This window comes from Cryptomeria japonica, chromosome 4, assembly GCF_030272615.1.
Source record: "Cryptomeria japonica chromosome 4, Sugi_1.0, whole genome shotgun sequence".
Lineage (NCBI taxonomy): Eukaryota > Viridiplantae > Streptophyta > Pinopsida > Cupressales > Cupressaceae > Cryptomeria > Cryptomeria japonica.
Window position 1 is genome coordinate 717,275,205 of NC_081408.1, and position 22,370 is coordinate 717,297,574.

General features: G+C 40.1%; 1 protein-coding gene and 1 long non-coding RNA gene across 8 annotated transcripts in view; both read right to left on the reverse strand.

The window, feature by feature from the left end:
- Window positions 1–22,370, reverse strand: part of LOC131032105 (dehydrogenase FPY6) — a 218,676-nt gene that overhangs the window by 137,406 nt on the left and 58,900 nt on the right. For all 7 annotated transcript variants that reach the window (XR_009103379.2, XM_057963026.2, XM_057963030.2 and 4 more), the window contains 7 exons: window positions 2,714–2,829; window positions 2,491–2,604; window positions 1,742–1,792; window positions 1,459–1,547; window positions 1,291–1,351; window positions 1,134–1,211; window positions 673–783 (listed from right to left, as the gene is read on the reverse strand). Coding sequence is in view for 6 of the 7 variants with exons in the window: in XM_057963026.2 (XP_057819009.1) it covers window positions 673–783; window positions 1,134–1,211; window positions 1,291–1,351; window positions 1,459–1,547; window positions 1,742–1,792; window positions 2,491–2,604; window positions 2,714–2,829 (620 nt within the window). In the remaining variant the exon portion in view is untranslated. The remainder of the gene's footprint in view (window positions 1–672; window positions 784–1,133; window positions 1,212–1,290; window positions 1,352–1,458; window positions 1,548–1,741; window positions 1,793–2,490; window positions 2,605–2,713; window positions 2,830–22,370) is intronic.
- Window positions 9,752–10,332, reverse strand: LOC131875520 (uncharacterized). Its single transcript, XR_009372376.1, has 2 exons — window positions 10,060–10,332; window positions 9,752–10,016 (listed from the first exon to the last, which is right to left on the reverse strand). It is a non-coding gene; the product is annotated as an uncharacterized LOC131875520 (long non-coding RNA).

A 22,370-nucleotide genomic window follows, 5' to 3' on the forward strand; every position in this document is an offset into this window, starting at 1 on the left:
ACGCTTGATGACCTACTCCACATCATTCACTAGAAAAGAGCATAGAGAGACTACTCCTAGAGAAGGCAAAACCTAAAAAAATGGGGGGTCCCCATCTTGATGGGGCAATGTGTGATGTGGTCACAACAGGATGCATAAGCACATAGACTGATAGACCATATTCAGACAAGGCGCCAAGAAAATACCGCAGGAGTATAAGGATCAAATCAAAAACAGCAATCAAATAGAGGTATAGCCTCTTCACATACAAACACATGATATTAAGGTCATAATTCAGAAATAGCGATTGCATCTTCTTACGAATAATCAAATCAGACTTCATCATTTCGAACAGAACTTCAGAATTCATATCAGATGTGGTCTTGTCCATTATAAGAGGCGTGGCATCATTATTAATTACATTCTACTTTCTTCTATTAATAGGTGTAAGTGTTCAATAAGCAAGACTATTGTTACTTATTCAAGTTAGAGTTGTTTCTTTAAATAAGTTGAAGGTGACATAATAGATATCTATATACAATCCTTTAAAAGCTATCGGTTCCTTACCATATTTGATCTATTAGATTGAAGGCAATCTTAAGTAACTCTACAAGGGACATTACATGCTTCTCCAGGTTTGGTAAGCTTGGAACATATATTAAAACACATAATTTGCATAATTTTCCATCTAACCTTAGATGCTGCCTTGAACATGTCATTCACAAAAGCCTTCAGCTCATTATTTACTCCAGAAAATGGATAGAATGAATGCTGGGGAACGCCACCTGCAGGATAATATGCTACCTGCCAACAAAGACAATTATTTAGGCTTAAACAATTACCAATTTCCATGAGACACAAAGATTACTTATTCAAAGGAATTTAGATTTATTGCAATAGAAGTGAAGTATACATTCCACTAAATATGTCCATGAATTTTTCTCAAAATTTAGAAAGATTTGTTGCAGCTTAAAAATATTCTAAATTTTGCAGAATGATTTGAAGTGTGAAAGAAAATTTAGCTACTCATTAGAGTCCCTTTGCCACTACCCCCAATCCATGTATGAAGATTTCTATAGGTAATTCCTGCATAAATGTTGAAAAAGTACTCAATGATATAAATGAGACAAAGACAAAGCATTAAGACATTTTACCGTGTAACCATGTCCCCCATCTTTTGTCCCACGCCCAACTTCAACTGTGCCTTTTGATCCTACGACTCGCAAACAAATCTGCAATTTGGCGGCTCTTAAAAATTTAACATTATAGTTGGCAAAAACTGTGTATAGAGTTGTTATGACAACAACTTACCTTTCTTGATGTCGAAGACAATGAAATCGAAAAAACTCCAGCACAGCCATTATCCAACTGACTGATGCACCCAAAAAAAGGAGATGCCTCACTAGCTTGAGCCTCTGACAAAGATAATATCTAGCTAAATATTATATTCAAAACATATAATTTGTGCATTAAACATACAAAAGTGATGATATATTATCTGGTGGAGGTAAGGATGGATCAACATGACGAGAAATAGCAGCGACTGAAATGATCTCACAACCTGCGACCTGTTTCCAGAATAATGGGATTAGATCCACAGATCAGACAGAACATTGCAGTAATTACAAGCAACTATACAGAAAACATATACTGAGATACTTATGCTTAAAGTACTATTGAAACAACCACTTTCTTTCAAAAAATAAACCGATCCTTTCAAATACAGAACTTAGATGAAAAGAGAATAATTTCAGAACCTTACCAATCTCAAGCCTGCAATGAAGTGCACACCAACATCAAGAATAAAACCCCCCTGCACATACAAGCATGTAAATATTGAATATCATTGGACTTAAACTGATTAACAAGCTATAATGTGAGGTCATCATAACTAGTATAACAAATTTATGGCTTTCTCAATACATGGCATGTCAATACACAAGGAATACTTGTCAAGAATAATAATTAAAAGAGACCAGTATTGCCCAGCTGCACTGAATGGAAAACCTAGGAGTGCTTGTAACTCTGAACAATGAACTTATATAGTCAAATTACAGTACAGTTGAGAATACCCATGGCTAAGTAAGCTGAGAAAGAGACCATGAATCTTCTGTTCATTAACATTAAATAATTGTAAGACAGCTGAGTCTTTGCTTGTATAATTTGAACTACAGCATCTTTTGAAGCAAACAGTACAACCAACAAGATTAAAAAAGGTAAAATCTTTGACTAACAGCAAGGATACTGACATTTAGAGATAAAAGGTGATCATAAAACAGGTCTAAGAAGTAACCACAAAGATGGGCTATATTGCAAATAGAACGGGAAGATTGTAGATCTTGGACATACTAGGAGCAGAACTAAATACTGTCATATGACGAAACAAGGATTTTCAGAAAGAAAACATTCATGACTCAATTTTCATTTTCATGTGGATATTTAGTACTTAACATTTTAACTCTAGCATTACATAGTGAGTCATTTGAATCAGCATGGAGTAGGCTCACCTACAATGAAATTTCGCCTCCATTCACTTGAAAAGTAAGGGTTCAAATTGTTCATTGGTGCTTCTGCAGTAAATTGAATAGTCATTAGGTCACCCAAATCCTTTACCAACGCTGCAGCCTGCAAATGTTGGATGAGTTCATAAAATAACCCCTTACTCCTACTCACCAAAATAGAAGAAATCTATAAATCAGAAATTACATTTTCTCTACACATTTAAAGTTCAAACCTCTAAAAGAGCAGGTTCAAATCGGTAATTTTCTGCAATGGCCCATATTGGTGGCTGGACTCCATTGATAGACAGAGACGTGTAAAATGATAAAGCAGCTACCGCTGCTGTGACCGCTGCAGGTACAGAAAACATCTTATAGCTAACATAAAGTACAATAACTTCCTACATTTGGAAGATTAGTGAGCAAGTTGCAAGACTATGATTCATAAGACATAATCAATGCCACAAAAAATTTAGAAACCATTCCAAAAATAATAACAAAATCTTCTAGTTAAAGTAAAGAATGGATTCTTGATGTTTTCTTATTGTTTTTTTGTTGTTTTCAGTTACGCATTTACGGTTGACAATTCTTCAGAAGCTACTCCTAGTGCTGCTGTCAATTCCACTGCTAACTGCAATGATCCCTGCTTGTTGTACTGAAAGAAGATATTACTCAATGAACAGTCCAAATTGCTGTACCGAAAGTGGACAAGTCAAAAGAAGACATTACTCATCAGGAGTATGAAATTACCACTTTCCATTTGGGACCAACTACAAAGGGTCAAGAGGTGGAAGACTTAGACAATTGAGTTGCTTCCATGATTGCAAGACTAGACAAAGAGGTAGGAAAGAAGAGAGAATACAAGAAGGAAATTGAGCTCCTGAAGGAATACATTCAGCACTTGACCAGGCCACTTAACTGTAAGAACCCAACTTGGCTCTCCTCTACTGACTGTTTCTTTTAAATGCAGTTGATTTGAATTTGTTTTGGTTTTTGAATATTTATGGATTTTTTTTGTGTTTTTTGGTAATAATGAGCAATGATACAATACTGAAATAAACTCCTATGCTTAAAATAATTCCGAAACAATATTACTGCTGGAATTAATTTATGAGACTATCAAGGGAATGTTTGTTCTGTTCTATGGCCAATATGCCTGAAAAAAAAATTCATTACAATGTAAGATAAAAGCCTGATTTTTGCTGTCCCAGTAGATGAAAATCTGCAAACTGCAAATTTTAATCTTAAAATTTTTTACTGTTCATGCGGTACTGTAGCAGTCCGTACGGCGGCACTGTTCACGCGGCACTATAGAAGTCCATACAGAGGTACTGTAGCAATCCGTACCATACTTGTTAATCACCAAAATTTCTTCAATAAATCTGCAATAATTTTCCGTGAATTTATTCTTCAATTCGGCACAATTAGATGCAAATAAGACCTCTGAATGAAGTCTTCCTGAAACCAAATATCACTGAATATTTCATCAACTCAAATGGTGAACATTGAAGCAACTACGTCCTCCAATGGTGGCTGAAAACCCTAGTCTCCAAAGCAAAACCCTTTCAATTTCACAATGTCAAAATAGCAAAATAGCAATCCCTCCCCTTCTTTCCAAACTCAACGCTATATATCCGTTTTGCAAATCGTACCCTAATCCTCTTAATTACAATTTTGCTTGTAGTTTCATTTAATTTCACTTTGGGTGTCAAAACAATTTTAATCATTAAATGGGCATTTAATTTTAATATTTCAATAGTCTGGCTCAGATAATTAGTTAAGTGATTATAATATAAAGTCACTTTATAACTTTATTATTAAATCACTTAATAATAAATGCTAAGTTATTCAAACTTGTCTAACTCCATGAATACTTTGAATTTAGCTATGCCGTCTGAAATTGGAGCTCACCAGTTGACCACCCATATGACCGTGATGTCTGCTAAAAATAGCAGGGGTCCATCTCCAACTGCTAAAAATAGCCTGACCAAGCCAAACTCAAAGCAAAACTACTCATAAACAAACTCTGACAACCCAGAAGTGTACTCTGCTCTGTCCCCGGAAGATCTCCACACCAAGGTGACCCTCTATCCAATCCTACTAGCCTACAAGGGTCTTTGATAGGCTAATCACAAGCTAGAGTGATGTCTCTAGCTAGAAGGGGACATCACATCAACCAAGGTAATCCAGCAGCTCCTCCACTTTTGAAATCCTCGCAAGAAGCAACTAAAAATTTTGAAGAAGAAAAAGTGACAGCAAGAGAGACTAAAGAATGGATGGGAAGCAAAAGAGAAGAAGCAGCCACAATCGTGGACAGATTGATGCTGACATATGGGCAAACCTCCTCTTTACTCTCCAAAATTGGGAGCATGGCAGAAGCATTGGTTGACCTTCAGGATGTCCAGGACAGAATTATCCCGTGCCTCAGAATGTTGAAAGGCGTTCCTAAACAAGAATTGATTGGTGGAAAGATAATTGCAGCAGGAGTTGCATATGATTTTAACACATGGCATTGGGCATTGGTTGCATGAAGCGAATTCTTAGAAAAAGTGAATGCCGATGGTATCAAAGTTGAGGAACAGATAAGAGAGATTCAGAATAAGATTTTCCTTGTATCTACGGATGTACCTGAGAAAGAGACGATCTGAGAAAATGATATGCAACTGGAAAGTCTAAAGCTCAGAACTCGGGAGGTTTTCTTCACCATCGTTGGACCAATCCTGAAGCAGAATTTGACTAAGGCATCAAATTTCTTGTCCATCTGGGATGCCTTCCAAAGACAGGAATTAGAGTGGGAGATTGCTTTTGTTGTGTATGTAGATGAATTGGATGGATTGGAATTCAAGGTCAATATGCTACCTATTGTGACCATTTTCACACATCGCCCCATTGCAAATGGGGACCCTCTCTTTTCCTGCTTTCTAGGGTTTTGTTAGTGTCCTATGACCTTTTGCTGCAGTTTCACCAAGCCTTGTCCAGTCCAGAGCATTTCAGGCCCTGACAATTAAAAGTTAGTTTTTGCAAGTCATGTGATTCCGAAATGTAAACACCACCAGAGTGCTTAGAGAGGCCAAAGGACGAAGATCGCAATTTATTTGGGACGAATTTGGACAACTTTCTATTTTTAGAAAGTTTGCTTTTTCGCTTTTTCCTATTTTTTGGGAAGTTTCGTTTTTGGCATTTTTAGCCCAATCCCCGGTATGGCTATTTTAAGAAAGTTTTCCCTATTTTTTAGGGATGTCTTCTTTTTGCTTTTTCGAAATGGGAACCTAGGGTTTGCACTTGCACCACTGACCAGCTTCGATCGGAACTCGAAAATTCCAAGTTTTGACCTAAAAAGCTAAATCCCTAGATTTTAGGCTTTTTTGCTTTTTTGGGATGCAAACCTAGGGTTTACACTTGCACCACTGACCAGCTTCGACCGGAACTCGAAAATTCCAAGTTTTGACCTAAAAAGCCAAATCCCTAGATTTTAGGGGGCGTGATGCCTCAGATGATCCACCTAGGCATGGATTTCAAATTTCAAGTTAATCCGGTTAAATTTGATTAAGCTGTGAAATTTTGAATTTTTTCTAAGAAATTTGGCTAAGTCTAGAATGTCATCCTGATCCTGAAATTTGAATAAGTCTCGAAAATTGGAGAATCCTCCAAAAACTAGATTTTGCATTATAAGTCCTAGAGACCTGAAACCACTCTCAAACATCCGGACAATATATATGAAATATAACTTAAAGTATAAGAAATACCACTTATACCTAAATGTTATATTTCATATATAGTCCGCCCTCTTGAGAGCCTCCAAAAGTCCGCCTTGAAGAGCAAAGGTCTAGAAGTCCGCCCATGTTGGAGATGTCTAAAAGTCCGCCATGTTGGGAGGTAGACCAAAAGTCCGCCATGTTGAGAGGTGTCTAAAGTCCGCCATGCATGTTGGAGAGGCTATGAAGAGGGAGCATAGAACCCCGCCCTCAAGGAGACCTTCCTAAAGTCCACCTTGAGAGGCTTCAAGACTCCGCCAAGTCTTGTGGACTCTCCAAAGTCCGCCCAAACTTGTTGGTGAAGATGGTAAGGACATCAAAACTCCACCCAAGCATGTCAAATTGGTGGTCATGCCTCTTAAACTCCGCCCTATGCCTTGTGGAGTGAGAAAAGAAGATGTGGGAGCCTTGTCCAAACTCCGCCCTCCAAGCATTGAGAGTCCTTAGAAGTCCGCCCTACCCTAGCAACATGATGGAGAGGTCTAGAAGTCCGCCTATGAGGAGCAACCTCCAAAGTCCGCCATAGGTTGGGAAGATTTTTGAAGAGCAACCTCCAAAGTCTGCCCAAGGTCTTCAAAGTGGTGGGAGCCTAGCCTAAAGTCCGCCACACATGTTAGGGAGAGCCATGAGGAGAGGCCTCCAAAGTCCTCCATGCCTTAGGGCTCTCTAAACTCCGCCATGTGGGAACCAAGTCCAAAGTCCGCCCAAGGTAAGGGGACTCACCAAAACTCCGCCCATGGTGCTGGTCATCCAAAACTCCGCCCAAGGTGCTGCTGAGTGAATGGTCTTGAAACTCCACCCTATCCTACCATGTTGGTGGCCAACCCTTCAAAGTCCGCCATGTTTTGGAAGAGGCCATGATGGCCAACACTCTAAAGTCCGCCATGTGTGTGGGGTGCCCAAGGGGTGAAGTCCAAAGTCCGCCCTATGTTGGAGACCCATCAAAACTCTACCCTACCCTAGCAAAATGATGCAAAGGTCTAGAAGTCCGCCCATGTTGGAGATGTCTTAGAAGTCCGCCTAGGGGGTGTGTTCCAAAGTCCGCCTATGCCTTAGCCAAAAATTCGCCTTGATTGAGCTTTGCTCAAAGTCCGCCCTCCATGTTGAAGGGACCCTTCAAAACTCCGCCCAAGGAAGTAGATGCTAAGTATGATGTTGAAGAGCCTTCTCAAACTCCGCCATGCCTTGGAGAGGTAAGGAAAGTCCGCCCAAGTTTGAGGAAGATGAAGGTAAGCCTCCAAAAGTCCGCCTACACATAAAAGTCAAACAGAATCAACGAAAATACAAAGTGATGTCATGAAAATCCTTCAAGATTTCGAATTAAATCCAAAATAGAAAGTTTTCAAAAGGAGAATATTGGAAGATTGATAAGGATTTCGAACTTAAATCCAAAATGGAAAGTTTTTTTTAAGAGAATATTGGAAGATTAATAAATATTTCGAACTTATAGCCAAATTGGAAACTTTTGGAAGATATTTTCTTCGAATTTGGAAACATGACAACACTTTCCAAAAGAATGAAGTTAAAATTGGAAACTTGATTTGGAAGATTTTAAGGGTTTCTAATTGAGGATTTAACTTTATTTACAAACACTTCGTTGTAAACTTCATTTCTACACCAAGAAGTTCGAAAATATTAAGGAGAGCATAGTAAAATGCTTTCAGTTTGGAGTTCATCCGGAGAAAGTTTTGGATATTGCTGGAAGTTGGATAAACTTTTTTGACAAAAGTTTCACAGATTTTTGGAGAAAGACAACCAATATAAGGACGAATTATTGAATCTCTCCTGAATTTTTGAGTATTTTTGAAGGTGAAATTAAATTCATGATGCAGATTTATGTATTTTTTGAGTTTTTCCAAAGTTTGAGAAATGATTTTTAGTGAATTTGTTCGAATTTCTAAGGGAGGAAAATCATTTTTTTGGCTAAGTATAAGAAATTTTCGGAGTTATAACACTTGGTGTTGGATTGTGATCACAGTTATCTTGAAGGTTGGAGAATTTACATGTGAAAATCCCATTCGCATGGCTAAGTATGAAAATGAAGCGAAATTTTCCAAGCACTTAGCCGTTCGCAACCTCGATTTTCTTTAATCCAAGATAGATTTCTAACTTATTTTCCTTTGGTTTTACAAGTCGCAGGAGGAAATAGAAGCGGGATCGTCATAGAGATCGCAGTTGGAGTTTCAAGCCAAACGAAAGATTGAGGACAAGTTCACAGGCAAGGTTCATCCGGGCGTGAAGATAGCCAAAATTTGGCTAAGTAGGGGAAATGTTTCACAATGAAAATTACAATTTCCTCAATTATGATGAAGGCATGTCAGGGTATCAAGAAGAAGGACATGATCACAGCGAATGCCTGAACAACTTGACCCCATCATTTCATATTTGCAAGGGGTTACCCAGAGCTTTTTAACCCTCCTCCCACGCAACATAAATTGGCAGTTCAAGGCAGGATCGTCACTGTTGTTCACCAAAAGTGATAACCCAAGAACACCTGCAATTGATCTATGAAGTAGCCAATTCAATCTATGAAGAACTTCAGGGCTTGGACAACATGACAAGGATATGAATCCTTCTACTCTTCAGGCTCTGCAAAACCTAGGCGGGTATACCTTTGATGCTTAGAATTAAACCTATTACACACCTATGACAGCATCAACATAAACAGATAGATCTCACTAGGGCTCCAAAACAAGTAGTTTATTGCAGATGGGCTAGATCTACACATGAAACTCAACTATGCTTGAGCATGAGATAGATGAAACATTTCAAAACATAACATACTAAAGATATTCTGATTAGATTTTAAATTGGTTTGAGAACCCCTTTAATTGCAAGATCAGTGCCTTATCCAAGGGAAACAGAGTCATACATCAAACTATAAATGAAAGCTTCGATTGCAAATCCATCTTCATTATTAAATATTCATGCATTAATGCCTTGCATAAATGCATTACTAAGATCATTCACAAAATCATCAGATCTTGAAACTATATTCCATTTTTATGATTTATTGTAGAATTTAAATCCTTCCTTGAAGAATCCCTGCAAACAATCATAACTATCTCCTTGAGATAACAAATTTCATCCTCCTTGAGGATCTGATTTGATAAAATGGAAATACAAATCTAGAGACAATCCTGTGTGAATTTATGTATGCCTTACATACACAAGACCCTGCAACTAAAAACACCTATAGCAAGAATTGAACTCCATTACTGAAGGAAAAACCCTGCCCTGTACAATCTTCAAGAATGCTCAAAATTGGAAACCATGAAAACTGGAGCCATTCTCACAGAATTCTGGAACCCTTACCACTGAGAAGAATTCGGAATAAAAAGAGGAGGGAAGAAAAACAAATCCACAACTGAAAAATGCCAAGTGTCTCTCCTCCCTAACTGAATTTTGTTCCCGTGAAAACTGCTTCTAAAATACTTCACATTTGTCCAAATTAACTTCATAATCAGATTCCTCGCTCCGAGAGCTTTCCGGCGATATATAATACTTTATACTTTGACCAAAAATTGGACCCTGGGCGAATTAATTCTCATCATGGATCCATCATTTAAATATTTCGAATTTCAATATAGTCTAAACTATATCATTTATTCATTTAAAATTTGATTTTTGCCTCCATTTGTGCTCTGACGCCTTGCCACGTGGCGGCCTCTGATTGGCTGATGGGGTTGACCGGACGCCACCTGGGATGACACCTCATCATCGCCACGTCATCTGCTTCGTCACTGCCACTTGGCCGCTTGCTTGTATGCCACGTCATCGCCACCTCACCGGGACCCGCTTGCTGGACTGTCGACTGTACCCGCCACCTACGTGCCACGTGGATGGATCTCGTTCACTTTCGCTATTTCGCAGCCTTAACTCGCGTGCATCTTCCCTTTGCGAAATAGCGCGCACCGTCGATCCATCTCGAACCTGCTCACTCGTTAACCCGACCTTCGTCTGCAAAATTTTGCTTGTTTGCCTCGGGAAGCGTGCCTGCGTGGGGTCCACTTGGTCTTCGTCCAGTCAACTCTTCCATCGCCTCGGGAAACGTGCTCACGTGTGGGCCCGCCTTGGGCGCCCATGGGCATCTTGTGTCAAAAGCCCTTAAGGCTTAGACATATTACTACAGTGCGGATTTATATTTAAACATTTAAAAATGCTCTTGCCCAGCCAATGTGGGACAAAACGTTTTGCCTGGGAATGCCCTTTTGAAGCTTTTCCTGCGTTTTTAATGGCTGCCTTTCATTTATAACTTGAATGCCTCTATTTTTAGGCAAAGGAGAAGTCTTTGGCATCTTATTTGATTTGCATTCTCTTGAAAGGCTCACGTGGAGGGAAAATCTAATTGCTGTTTGCATCTACAGATCACATTTGGTTTAAAACTTATTCCTCTTCTCCCTTTCACAGGGGTTTTAACTTGCCAATTTCATTCATTAAACTTCTAAAACCTTCTTCATTCCACGCAGGCCCAATGCACAACAAGGGAAGAAAATGATTTGCAGCTGCTAAGGCATTTGTAGAAGATAATGGGTTTATTTTACACCTGAGAATGTGCATTTGCTGGAAGCTTTGGATGATAACTTCACTCCCCCAAACACCACGTGGCTGCTGTTTGCAATGGGCTTTTAAATCTCTAGAGCTCTACTCCACACAGCAGGGAGGAAAACAAAGTTTAGGCCATTTGGATTACCATTAACCAATTTGTAATTTGTGGGAATCCAACGCCTCAATCTGCATTTATTTGAAAAGTTTTGAATACCTCCTCCAAACCCAGGGACTAAATGGTGCTGGCTCTGGCATTAACTCAGAGTTTTACATGTTTTTCATGCCACGTGAAGGGGATTTGCTTGATGGTTTTGTAGCCTTTGAAACACTAGTTATGTCACAGACAAGGGGGAGCTGGTTCATTTGTTTGATTATTTAATTTGCTGCTGTTGCTACCCAAAGGAGACCATGTGAGGGAGGAAGTTAACTAGAATTTGGAATATTTGCTTTACATCTTCCTACAACCCCTTTGTCAAAAACATGATCTGCCGTAGCATGGTTTCTTTGCTACACTTCAAACACCACATAAACTTGCAATAGCATTTGACAGCAGCCCCAAAACACCACGTAGAAAGAAAAATCATTGGCTGACTTTTATTTGCTATGTTGCATTCGCTATTGAAATTGGCTGTGTGTTGTTCGCTGTTGTCTCCTTCTATGCACAGGATGAAAAGGCACATGAGGGGTGTTTGATTTGGTAGAAATTCATATCCTTGGGAGCCTTCCGTAGTTTTTATATGCTCAAACATTTCAACAAATATTATGCGATCAAAATCTCTCTCCATATTAAAACTGATATTGTCTCCAGCCATCTTTAATCTATGCCCTCTCACAATATAGTGACAGCATTGACTCCTCAACCTCATCTAGTGTGTTTATATTACTTGCAAAATAACATGAAGTGACATATTTCTCACTTTGGCCTACACATTAGCATTTTGGATATATGTCTATCCATCCACAGTCAAATGAAGTCGCCTTTTACCATCTTACTGGCGAATTGCAATCGAGCCAGGTCAGGCCCCAAAGTGGGTCTGACTAAAAAAAATTTCGTTTTCAAGCAACTGACCTTCAGAATGCTTCAGGAACCTCAAACACACCTCTGGAATCGATCGGCACCATTTTCGGATCATAAAATTGCATTTTACATCTTTCAGGCAATTACGCCACAATTTTCGCATTTAATCGCGAAGACGTAATTTTCAAACCTGTCAAAACACCTTTCTGGAGCTCGCCATCTGACAGGCGTGTACTTTGATATACAAGGATGATATCTACCAAACGGTTTCTCAAGACGAGTCCCGAGCGAAGAGATATTAATTTTTGAAAACGGCCAACTGGCTTTGTCGACACTGCGGACCTGATGAAGTCAATGTTCTGGCAACACATGATGCCTTTCTTAAAAATACCAAACGAACTCCGTAGGCCCTCAAATTTGGAACATAGGTACCTTTAAGTACATATTAAATCTTTGAATTCTCAGTTCGATCACCAGACTGACAGGATGCAAACGGCGCGCTCACCAAAACGGCTACATTAACTGATCTAACACTGGAAGTGCGGATAACTGAATTTGATGGCAAAATGAGCTCTTTTGAAAACCGATCAAACGGATTGGTAGAGCCTTGAAATTTGAAACGTAGCTCACCATTTATACCAACATTAGCTCGGAACAAACATTCTGTCATGATGCTCACCAGAACATTTTTACACTTGTGCAAACATCACAACCTACAAACGGATTGAGCTTTGAAAACTGAGCAAACGGATTCATAAGGACTTGAAATTTGAAACGTAGCTCACCATTTATACTGACATCAACTTGGAAGAAACACTTTGGCATGATGCTTACTGAGGCAAGTTTTACAATTGTGCAAAATAGGGCTTCGACTAGCTGTCGAAACAGGGACTTGCCAAAACACACAAACTGCAAACGGATTCGGTTTTGAAAACTGAACAAATGGATTCATCAAGACTTGAAATTTTGCAGGGTGACTCACATTAATGCATACAATTGAATCCATTTTGGATTTCTCCATGATGATCAACAGGGAAAAAAATATAATTGCTCAAAGTAGGCTACTCAATAAAATATGCATTTGTGCCTAAAATGCACTTCCAGCTCACCCCTCAAACTAGGTACCTCATAAACTCATCCAAATTGAATTCTGAAAGTTGCACATCACTAAATAGGCCAAATGAAAGGTGTGGGGCATGAATCCCGAGCCTTACCCTCTGAAAATCAACCGGCTCTACTTTGCCCTCTCGCAAACTAAGCCATTCAAACTGACTTATTTAGGTACTTTTCTGACATACTGAGCAAAATTTTGAAATAGGCCTACAAACTTGACTCAGTTTTAATTAGTCCCAACAGTCACAAAAAACAAAAATGGAGTTTCGAGCCAAATTCAGAATTGAAGACAGGACCACGAGCAAGGTTCGTCCAAGTATAGAGAGGGCCAAAATTTGGCTAAGTATGAAAAAAAAAAAACTTCACGAGGGGATTTCTTCTCCAAATTCAAGGCACTTGAAAGAATCTCAAGGCCTCAAGAAAGAAAAGTTCTCAGACATGGTGAAAATATGGAAAAGATAGATAAACTTCCAACTTCTTGAAGAATTTCATCTCTCCTGAAGGAATTAAAAAAGACAAGCTCCCAAGCAGAATCAAATGGCGACAAGAAGGAATCAAATTTCCATACTTAGACGATTTCTTGACACAAATTGGAGAATTCAAGAAAGACATCCAACACGTTGAGGTGGCGCCTCGTCATTTTCCAACCAATCAAATCGCTCCAAGTCAGCATATCCAGGTTCGATGAACTTGACTTATCCAGAAGCTTCTAGAAGGGCACACTTCACAATGCAACAACCTTCTATTTTCATTGATGGTTCATATTTAGCAAGGACAAGTGTCCCAAATGTAATTGGTCGAGGGAAGTGAAATATCCCAAACCAATTTTTTTCAATTTTTCAATTACAAAGAGTAATGCAACACACATCCGTTAGGGTTAGCACTTCAACCAAAACGATGCGGAAAACAACTCTAACCAAGAATGTACACCAGGATCCCGGGTTGGGCAAGGCGTGAGCATATGGTCAGAGGGTCTTAAAGCATTCTGAAAGTAACTCTAACCAAGAATGTGCCCAAGATGGACTAACATATGGTCAGAGGATCTTGGTGCAAGCTGAAAGAAACTCTAACCAAGAATGTGCCCAAGATGGACTAACATATGGTCAGAGGATCTTTACAATTACAACTGCTGAAAGGAAAACTCGACACCAAGCATGTGCTTTCAAACCCAGGGTGGGAATGGAGCTACCATATGGCGGAGATGCTAAGAACTTAGAAATGGAATTAAATGTAAATAACAAGCGTGAAATGAAAATGAGAAGAAATGCTGCCAGTACTAGTGTTCAGCTTACAATATGATAGTAAATGCTTGCCAAGATCATAGAATTAAGACTATACAATGCTGTAACAACATAGAAGGCTCTCTCGGGCTTAACAAAAATGATAAGTCCAAGAAATTCTACTCAAGGATCAATCTTAATATTCTGATTTATGACAGACCTGCACGTGAAATGCTTAACCAGCAACACATGGAATCACTAAAATGCTCATTACTCTCTCAATACTAGTCCGAATGACCCAAAACCAAAAGCAATGGCTTCCTATGAAGGAGGCGACCCAACCAATACCAAGAAATCAGACATTAACCCAACAGATTATTTATCACGAACCCCAGGGCAATTCCAAGCAATGACGCCAAGCAAGAATGGCGATTCTTCTCTATAAAATAAAACATTTCATATTAGAATCTACAAATTTGCACAAAGGAGCGCCCAGCCAAAACAAGAAGAAATATGCAATACCCAGAATGAATATGTTTTTATTTTGAAATATATGAGTGAAACTACAAATCTGCCCTGCTAACCGCAACTCCCGAAAATGAAATGAAATGCAAATAACTGAACTTCAAGCACAACTCAAGCTATAATGCAATCCCCACTACAAACTCTCACAACTACACTAAATCACCACTAGTTGCTATCTTTCAAGCAAGAAGCAATGCCAAGGCTAGGAGGCATTTATTCCTCGAAGCAACCCCAATACCATTCCGGCAGAGTAACATTACAATAGACATAAGATACCAAATGAAGGGAAGAGGCCTCCATTTATAAGCTTAACAAGGGATCTCTAGAGGCTTCTAGAAAGTCTGCCCTGATTTCACATTTGAATTTTCCTCCAAGAGATGGCGCCACTTTTAAAAGCTTAATTAACCTTTATTTTTAATTCACTTCTCTTCATAAAGTTGGCACCCCTTTTCATAAGCAAGATTTTAGACCTTAGGAAATATTAAATCCCTTCCATGATGCGTCCACCCTTGAGGACCACCTTTTAAAACAACTTGAAGTGATGAAGCTAGGCCAAGGGGTCAACTTTAAAATATAAAATTTAAACATAACATCATTTAAATAAAATGAACTTATCTCTCCAAAAACATCCCAAGGCCAAAAGTGACAAAGCCAACTGAACCAACTGAAGAAGAGAACCAACTGAGTCGTAATAATCAGGACCACCGCCAGAAATAGAATTTACTAAAAATAGTAAATTCCAAAAAGTGCTCAGAACGCAAAGCCGAACATACCACTGCGAAGCCCTTTGAAAACCCAGAAAGAACCCGTGATCCAAACTCTAATTCACGAGCAACAACAAACTCCAAAATTGGAAACCCTAATTTCACCCATTGAGTAGCCTACGGGTCTCCAAAATAGGCCATCGGTCAACTGAAACATTACGCCTGAGAAGGGGACATTACAGTCCGCCCTCCCCAAGATTGCTTGTCCTCAAGCAATTGCAAGTTTGGATGCTGCAAAATCTCCTCATTCTCCCAAGTTGCATCCTCCAAGGGCAAATTCTTCCACCTCACCAAGTATTCCTTGATTGTCCTTCTTCTCAAAGAACGCTCTCTGGAATCAATAATCTCCTCCGGAATCAAAATCAACTGCCCTTCTTTGTCCAAAGGTGGTAATTGTGAAGAAGCAATAACATTATGTCCAAGTGCCTTCTTGAGGCGAGACACGTTGAAGACATTGTGCACTTTACTACTCGAAGGTAGCTCCAACTCATAAGCTACTGCTCCAACCTTTCTGATGACTTGGAATGGCCCATAGAAATGAGGCTTGAGCTTCTCAACTCCACTCTTCTTGAGAGTAGACTATCTATATGGCTGTAGTCGAAGATAAACCATATCTCCAACCTCAAAAAAGTGCTCACCGTGTCGTTGATCAGCGTACATCTTTTGTTGATTCTGAGCAATCTGCAAGTTGTTCTTCAAAGATTTCAAGATGTCTTGACTTTGCTGCAACAAATCCCTAGCTTGAGGGGCTTTGCTATCACCAAACACCAAATCAGCAAACCTAGGAGCCTCATAACCATAGAGAGCCATGAAGGGAGACATCCTTATTGACATGTGAAAGGAAGAATTGTAACAATACTCACCTATGTGGAGCCATTTCACCCATGCTCTTTGCTGCTCGGAAACATAGTTTCTCAGATAGCCTTCCAACCACTTGTTCACTATCTCTGTTTGTCCATCGGTTTGGGGGTGATAACTAGTGCTTGGAGTAAGCACCGTACCACTCATCCTGAAGACTTCTTGCCAAAAGGTGCTTAGGAACTTGCTGTCCCTATCACTCACAATGTTTTTCGGCAACCCATGCAATCTAAACACCTCATGAAAAAACAAATCTGCAACTTGAGCTGCTAAAAAAGAGCTCGTGATGGCAAAGAAGTGAGCAAACTTTGTCAATCTGTCCACTACAACATAGATACAATCTTTGCCTTGGGCCTTTGGCAACCCAGTGATGAAGTCCATTGATATGCTTTCCCATTTTTGGTTGGGAATGGGAAGAGGTTGCAGCAGATCAGCAGGTAGAGTGTGCTCATTCTTGTTCATCTAACAAGTAGGACATTCCTAGATGTAGCGTTGAACTTCCCTTTTCAACCCTTTCCAAGCAAATCTTTCCCAAATCTGCCTATATGTCTTGAAGAAACCCTGATGACCAACAAATGGAATGTCATGGAATGTCATCAAAATCTTCTTTCTGAGCTTAGAATCAACCACCACAAAGATTCTACCCTTGTAGTGTATCAGCCTGTCAACCACCTTGTACCTTTCATCATGAAAAGTACCTTCAATGATGCTGATTGCCAACTGATTTTTGGCATAATCAGCGAGCAACATGTCCTTCCAATCAGCAGTGAGCTCACACAATGAACTCAGATGAGGTCTCCTAGATAGAGCATCAGCCACAATATTGTTTTTCCCTTTGACATACTCAATGTCAAAATCGTAAGCTTGAAGCTTACTCACCCACTTTTGTTGTCTCTCGTTCAAATCCTTCTGATGCATGAAGTGCTTGAGACTATTGTGATCAGTCTTGACCACAAATTTGCTCCCCACCAAATACTGTCTGAACCTAGCTAATGCATGCATGATTGCAAGCATTTCCTTGTCATAGATGGAGTATGTCCTTTCAACACCTCTTAATTTTCTGCTCTCAAACACAATGAGATGCTTGTCTTGCATCAAAACAGCCCCAACACCTTCTCCAGATGCATCACACTGTAGCTCGAAGGGCTTGGAGAAATCTGGAATTGCCAAAACCGGACAAGAGCTCATGATCTTCTTAAACTTATCAAAAGTAGTTTGAGCCTTTTCTGTCTAACAAAAAGCTCCCTCTTTCGTGAGGTCAGTAAGAGGAGCAGCGTTCTGTGAATAGCCCTTCACAAATCTTCTGTAAAAACCACAAAGACCCAAGAACCCTTTCAAATGAGTCAAGTTCTCTAGGGGTGGCCAATCAACTATTGCCTTGATCTTTTTGGGATCAACCTTCACTCCATCAGCACTGATTATGTGACCAAGGTAAAGTAGCTCCTTCATTCCAAATTCACATTTGGATTCTTTGGCAAACAGACTTTCTGATTCAAGGATGCTAAGCACTTCCTCTACGTGCTTGAGGTGTTCTTCCCATGTTCTGCTGTAGATCAGAATGTCATCAAAAAAGATTAACACGAAGTTCCTCAACTGCTTCTGAAAGACTCTATTCATACAAGACTGGAAGGTAGCAGGAGCATTAGTCAACCCAAATGGCATGACTAAAAACTCGAAGTGACCATAGTGACATCTAAATGCTGTCTTCTCAACATCAGACCCTCTCATCCGAATTTGGTAGTAGCCCGACCTCAGATCAATCTTTGAGAAGAACTTGGCTCCATGTAGCTCATCTATGAGCTCATCCATCCTTGGAATGGGGTATCGATTTTTGATGGTGCTTTGATTCAAAGAACGATAATCCACACACATGCGAATGGTACCATCCTTCTTCTTCACAAGAACAACTGCTGAAGCAAAAGGACTCTTATTTGGACGAATGAAGCCCATCTCCAAGAGTTCCTTAATGTTTTTCTCAATCTCATCCTTTTGCTTCTTAGGGTACCGATATGGGGTTGTGATAACTGGTTTAGCCCCTTCCTTGAGCTCTATGACATGCTCTGAGCCTCGTTCGGGAGGTGGCCCAAGAGGTAAATCAGCAAACACTTTACTCTTCCTGGTGAGTAAGGACTGGATATCAGGAGGGTAGTCCCTCTTTGTTTCAACCGGACTAGCTGGGAGAATCATACATTCTGCAGCCCACTCAACTTGATCATGCCGAATCAACTTTGCCATTCGCTTGAATGACACGATCCGAGGTCCACCGTTAGACATTCCTCTTAACACCACCTTCTTCCCATCGGATTGAAACTTGAGCTCCATGGTTTGCAGATTTAGGGAGATCCATCCAAGTGAACGCAGCCATTGAATGCCTAGGACGGCATCCGTATCTCCAATGTTGACTACATAGAAGTCATCCTTGACTTCATAGTTGCCCAATTGCATAGACATATTTGGGATCTTCTTGGTGCAAGAAATGTGAAACCCATCAGCAACCATAACCTTGAAGCCTTCAAAATCTTCTGTTTGCAGCCCTTTCTTTGCCACCACCACTTCATCAATGAAGTTATGTGTTGCTCCAGTATCAATCAAAGCAACTATTCGTTGCCCCTTAATCATCCCTCGAACCTTGAAGGATTCGTTTTTTTGAAAGCTCGAAAGTTGAGCCAAGGTACCCCCACTTCCTTTTTCACCTTCAGATTCTTCGGGAACTCTTTCCACTTTGCTGTCATCACAATCTGATTGCTGGTCTGAAGAATCAGAATCGCTTTCTCCAACTGAATAGTATTCAATTTGATGAATTTTGACTCCCTTTGGGCAAATATGATCTTGGGACCATTTTTCTCTACACCGGAAATATAACCCCTTTCTTCGGAGTTCGTTAAGTGTCTCTGGATCCAGCCTTGTGGCATGAGTGTAATGATGTTTGAACTCCTTATGGTGAGGTCCCTTTCCTTTATCCTTTTTGTGAAATAATGGCTTGGATTGAATTTTTGCCTTAGGAGCAGCCCACTCCATATTTCTTGCTTTTTTCATTGCCTCTTGTAAGGAGGGTGGATCGAAAGCTTTAATCCAACCCTTGGGTGGTTCCATAAGCCCTTCACTGAATAGGATCACCAACCGCCTCTCGGTGATTCCCGTGACCATTACTAAAAGCCTCTGAAACTCAGCTATGTAAGCATCGACTGTGCCATGTTGTCTAAGTTGTGCCAATTCTCTGAAATGCACTTTTGGATCCTTTTTCTCGAATCTCTCTGTGAGCCTATTGGTGAACTCATCATAGGTAGTGATCGACCGATGCCCCAAGGTGACTAGACCATGGTACCACCATTCGTGTGCTACCCCATCTAAATGAAGCGTAGCAAACTTGATTGCCTCCTCTTCTGTCATGGGTCTAAGAGCTAGATAGTTGTCTAACTTCTGTATCCAAGCTCTAGTTGAACTACTGTCACTCCCGTCAAAATGTGGAAGCATAACCTTGTTGATTGCTTGATGCAAATCCCTCTGTACTGTTGTTTCCCTATGTTCACGATGTCTCCCATGTCCTTTATTCTTCATTTTATGGTCCACGAAATCATTGTAAGACATGTCTAACTTGATTTCATCAGGAAGAGACTCATACTCAGCACGATCAAGTCTCAACTGTTCCACAAATGATGCATTCTCTCCCGGATCGGGTTGAGGGTTTACTGGTGCCAAGAAGGTGGGTTTAAAAGGCCTCGAAGAAATGTTTGTTCTATTTGAGGTATGTGGAGCAGCATGTTAACTATGCTGGTTGGAGCCGCTGTGTTCTCCGGTGTGCCCTTGATTGTTCTGTGAATTAGAACTCTGACCCATTTTCCCCATCGTGAGAGATACCATATCCAATAAGGCATCCATCTTCCTCTCGAACATCCTTCCCGGACTTGGTGTTCTTTCCCTTCCTTTTCCACTTTCATCCCGACTACTTGTAAACCTCTCAGTACCACCCACTGGCCTTTCACTATCCCCCATTTCTGTTTCCGGAGAAGGCTCCCAATGAGCCCTCAAAACCTCTGATGTTGTCTGACCTTCAGGAACCTAATACCACTGAAACTGAAACTGACTTGCAGCCTTCTTATCTTCCCTTGCTAAGTATCTTCTTTCTCTGTCGCTCATAGAAGGTTTGTTTCACAGGATGGCAGGATGTGAGGCTCTGATACCACTGAAATATCCCAAACCAATTTTTTTCAATTTTTCAATTACAAAGAGTAATGCAACACACATCTGTTAGGGTTAGCACTTAAACCAAAACGATGCGGAAAACAACTCTAACCAAAAATGTACACCAGGATCCTGGGTTGGGCAAGGCGTGAGCCTATGGTCAAAGGGTCTTAAAGCATTCTAAAAGTAACTCTAACCAAGAATGTGCCCAAGATGGACTAACATATGGTCAGAGGATCTTGGTGCATGTTGAAAGAAACTCTAACCAAGAATGTGCCCAAGATGGACTAACATATGGTCAGAGGATCTTTACAATTACAACTGCTGAAAGGAAAACTCGACACCAAGCATGTGCTTTCAAACCCAGGGTGGGAATGGAGCTACCATATGGCGGAGATGCTAAGAACTTAGAAATGGAATTAAATGTAAATAACAAGCGTGAAATGAAAATGAGAAGAAATGCTGCCAGTACTAGTGTTCAGCTTACAATATGATAGTAAATGCTTGCCAAGATCATAGGATTAAGACTATACAATGCTGTAACAACATAGAAGGCTCTCCCGGGCTTAACAAAAATGATAAGTCCAAGAAATTCTACTCAAGGATCAATCTTAATATTATGATTTATGACAGACCTGCACGTGAAATGCTTAACCAGCAACACATGGAATCACTAAAATGCTCATTACTCTCTCAATACTAGTCCGAATGACCCAAAACCAAAAGCAATGGCTTCCTATGAAGGAGGCGACCCATCCAATACCAAGAAATCAGACATTAACCCAACAAATTATTTATCACGAACCCGAGGGCAATTCCCAGCAGTGACGCCAGGCAAGAATGGCGATTCTTCTCTATAAAATAAAACACTTCATATTAGAATCTGCAAATTTGCACAAAGGAGCGCCCAGCCAAAACAAGAGGAACTATGCAATACCCAGAATGAATATGTTTTTATTTTGAAATATATGAGTGAAACTACAAATCTGCCCTACTAACCGCCACTCCTGAAAATGAAATGAAATGCAAATAACTGAACTTCAAGCACAACTCAAGCTACAATGCAATCCCCACTACAAACTCTCACAACTACACTAAATCACCACTAGTTGCTATCTTTCAAGCAAGAAGCAATGCCAAGGCTAGGAGGCATTCATTCCTCGAAGAAACCCCAATACCATTCCGACAGAGTAACATTACAATAGACATAAGATACCAAATGAAGGGAAGAGGCCCGCATTTATTAGCTTAACAAGGGATCTCTAGAGGCTTCTAGAAAGTGCGCCCTGATTTCACATTTGAATTTTCCTCCAAGAGATGGCGCCACTTTTAAAAGCTTAATTAACCTTTATTTTTAATTCAATTCTCTTCATAAAGTTGGCACCCCTTTTCATAAGCAAGATTTTAGACCTTAGGAAATATTAAATCCCTTCCATGATGCGTCCACCCTTGAGGACCACCTTTTAAAACAACTTGAAGTGATGAAGCTAGGCCAAGGGGTCAACTTTAAAATATAACATTATTTAAATAAAATGAACTTATCTCTCCAAAAACATCCCAAGGCCAAAAGTGACAAAGCCAACTGAACCAACTGAAGAAGAGAACCAACTGAGTCGAAATAATCAGGACCACTGCCAGAAATAGAATTTACTAAAAATAGTAAATTCCAAAAAGTGCTCAGAACGCAAAGCCGGACATACCACTGCGAAGCCCTTTGAAAACCCAGAAAGAACCCGCGATCCAAACTCTAATTCACGAGCAACAACAAACTCCAAAATTGGAAACCCTAATTTCACCCATTGAGTAGCCTACAGGTCTCCGAAATAGGCCATCGGTCAACTGAAACATTACACCTGAGAAGGGGACATTACAGGTAGTTAGTTTTGGGAAACCCTAATTAGGGTTTATAG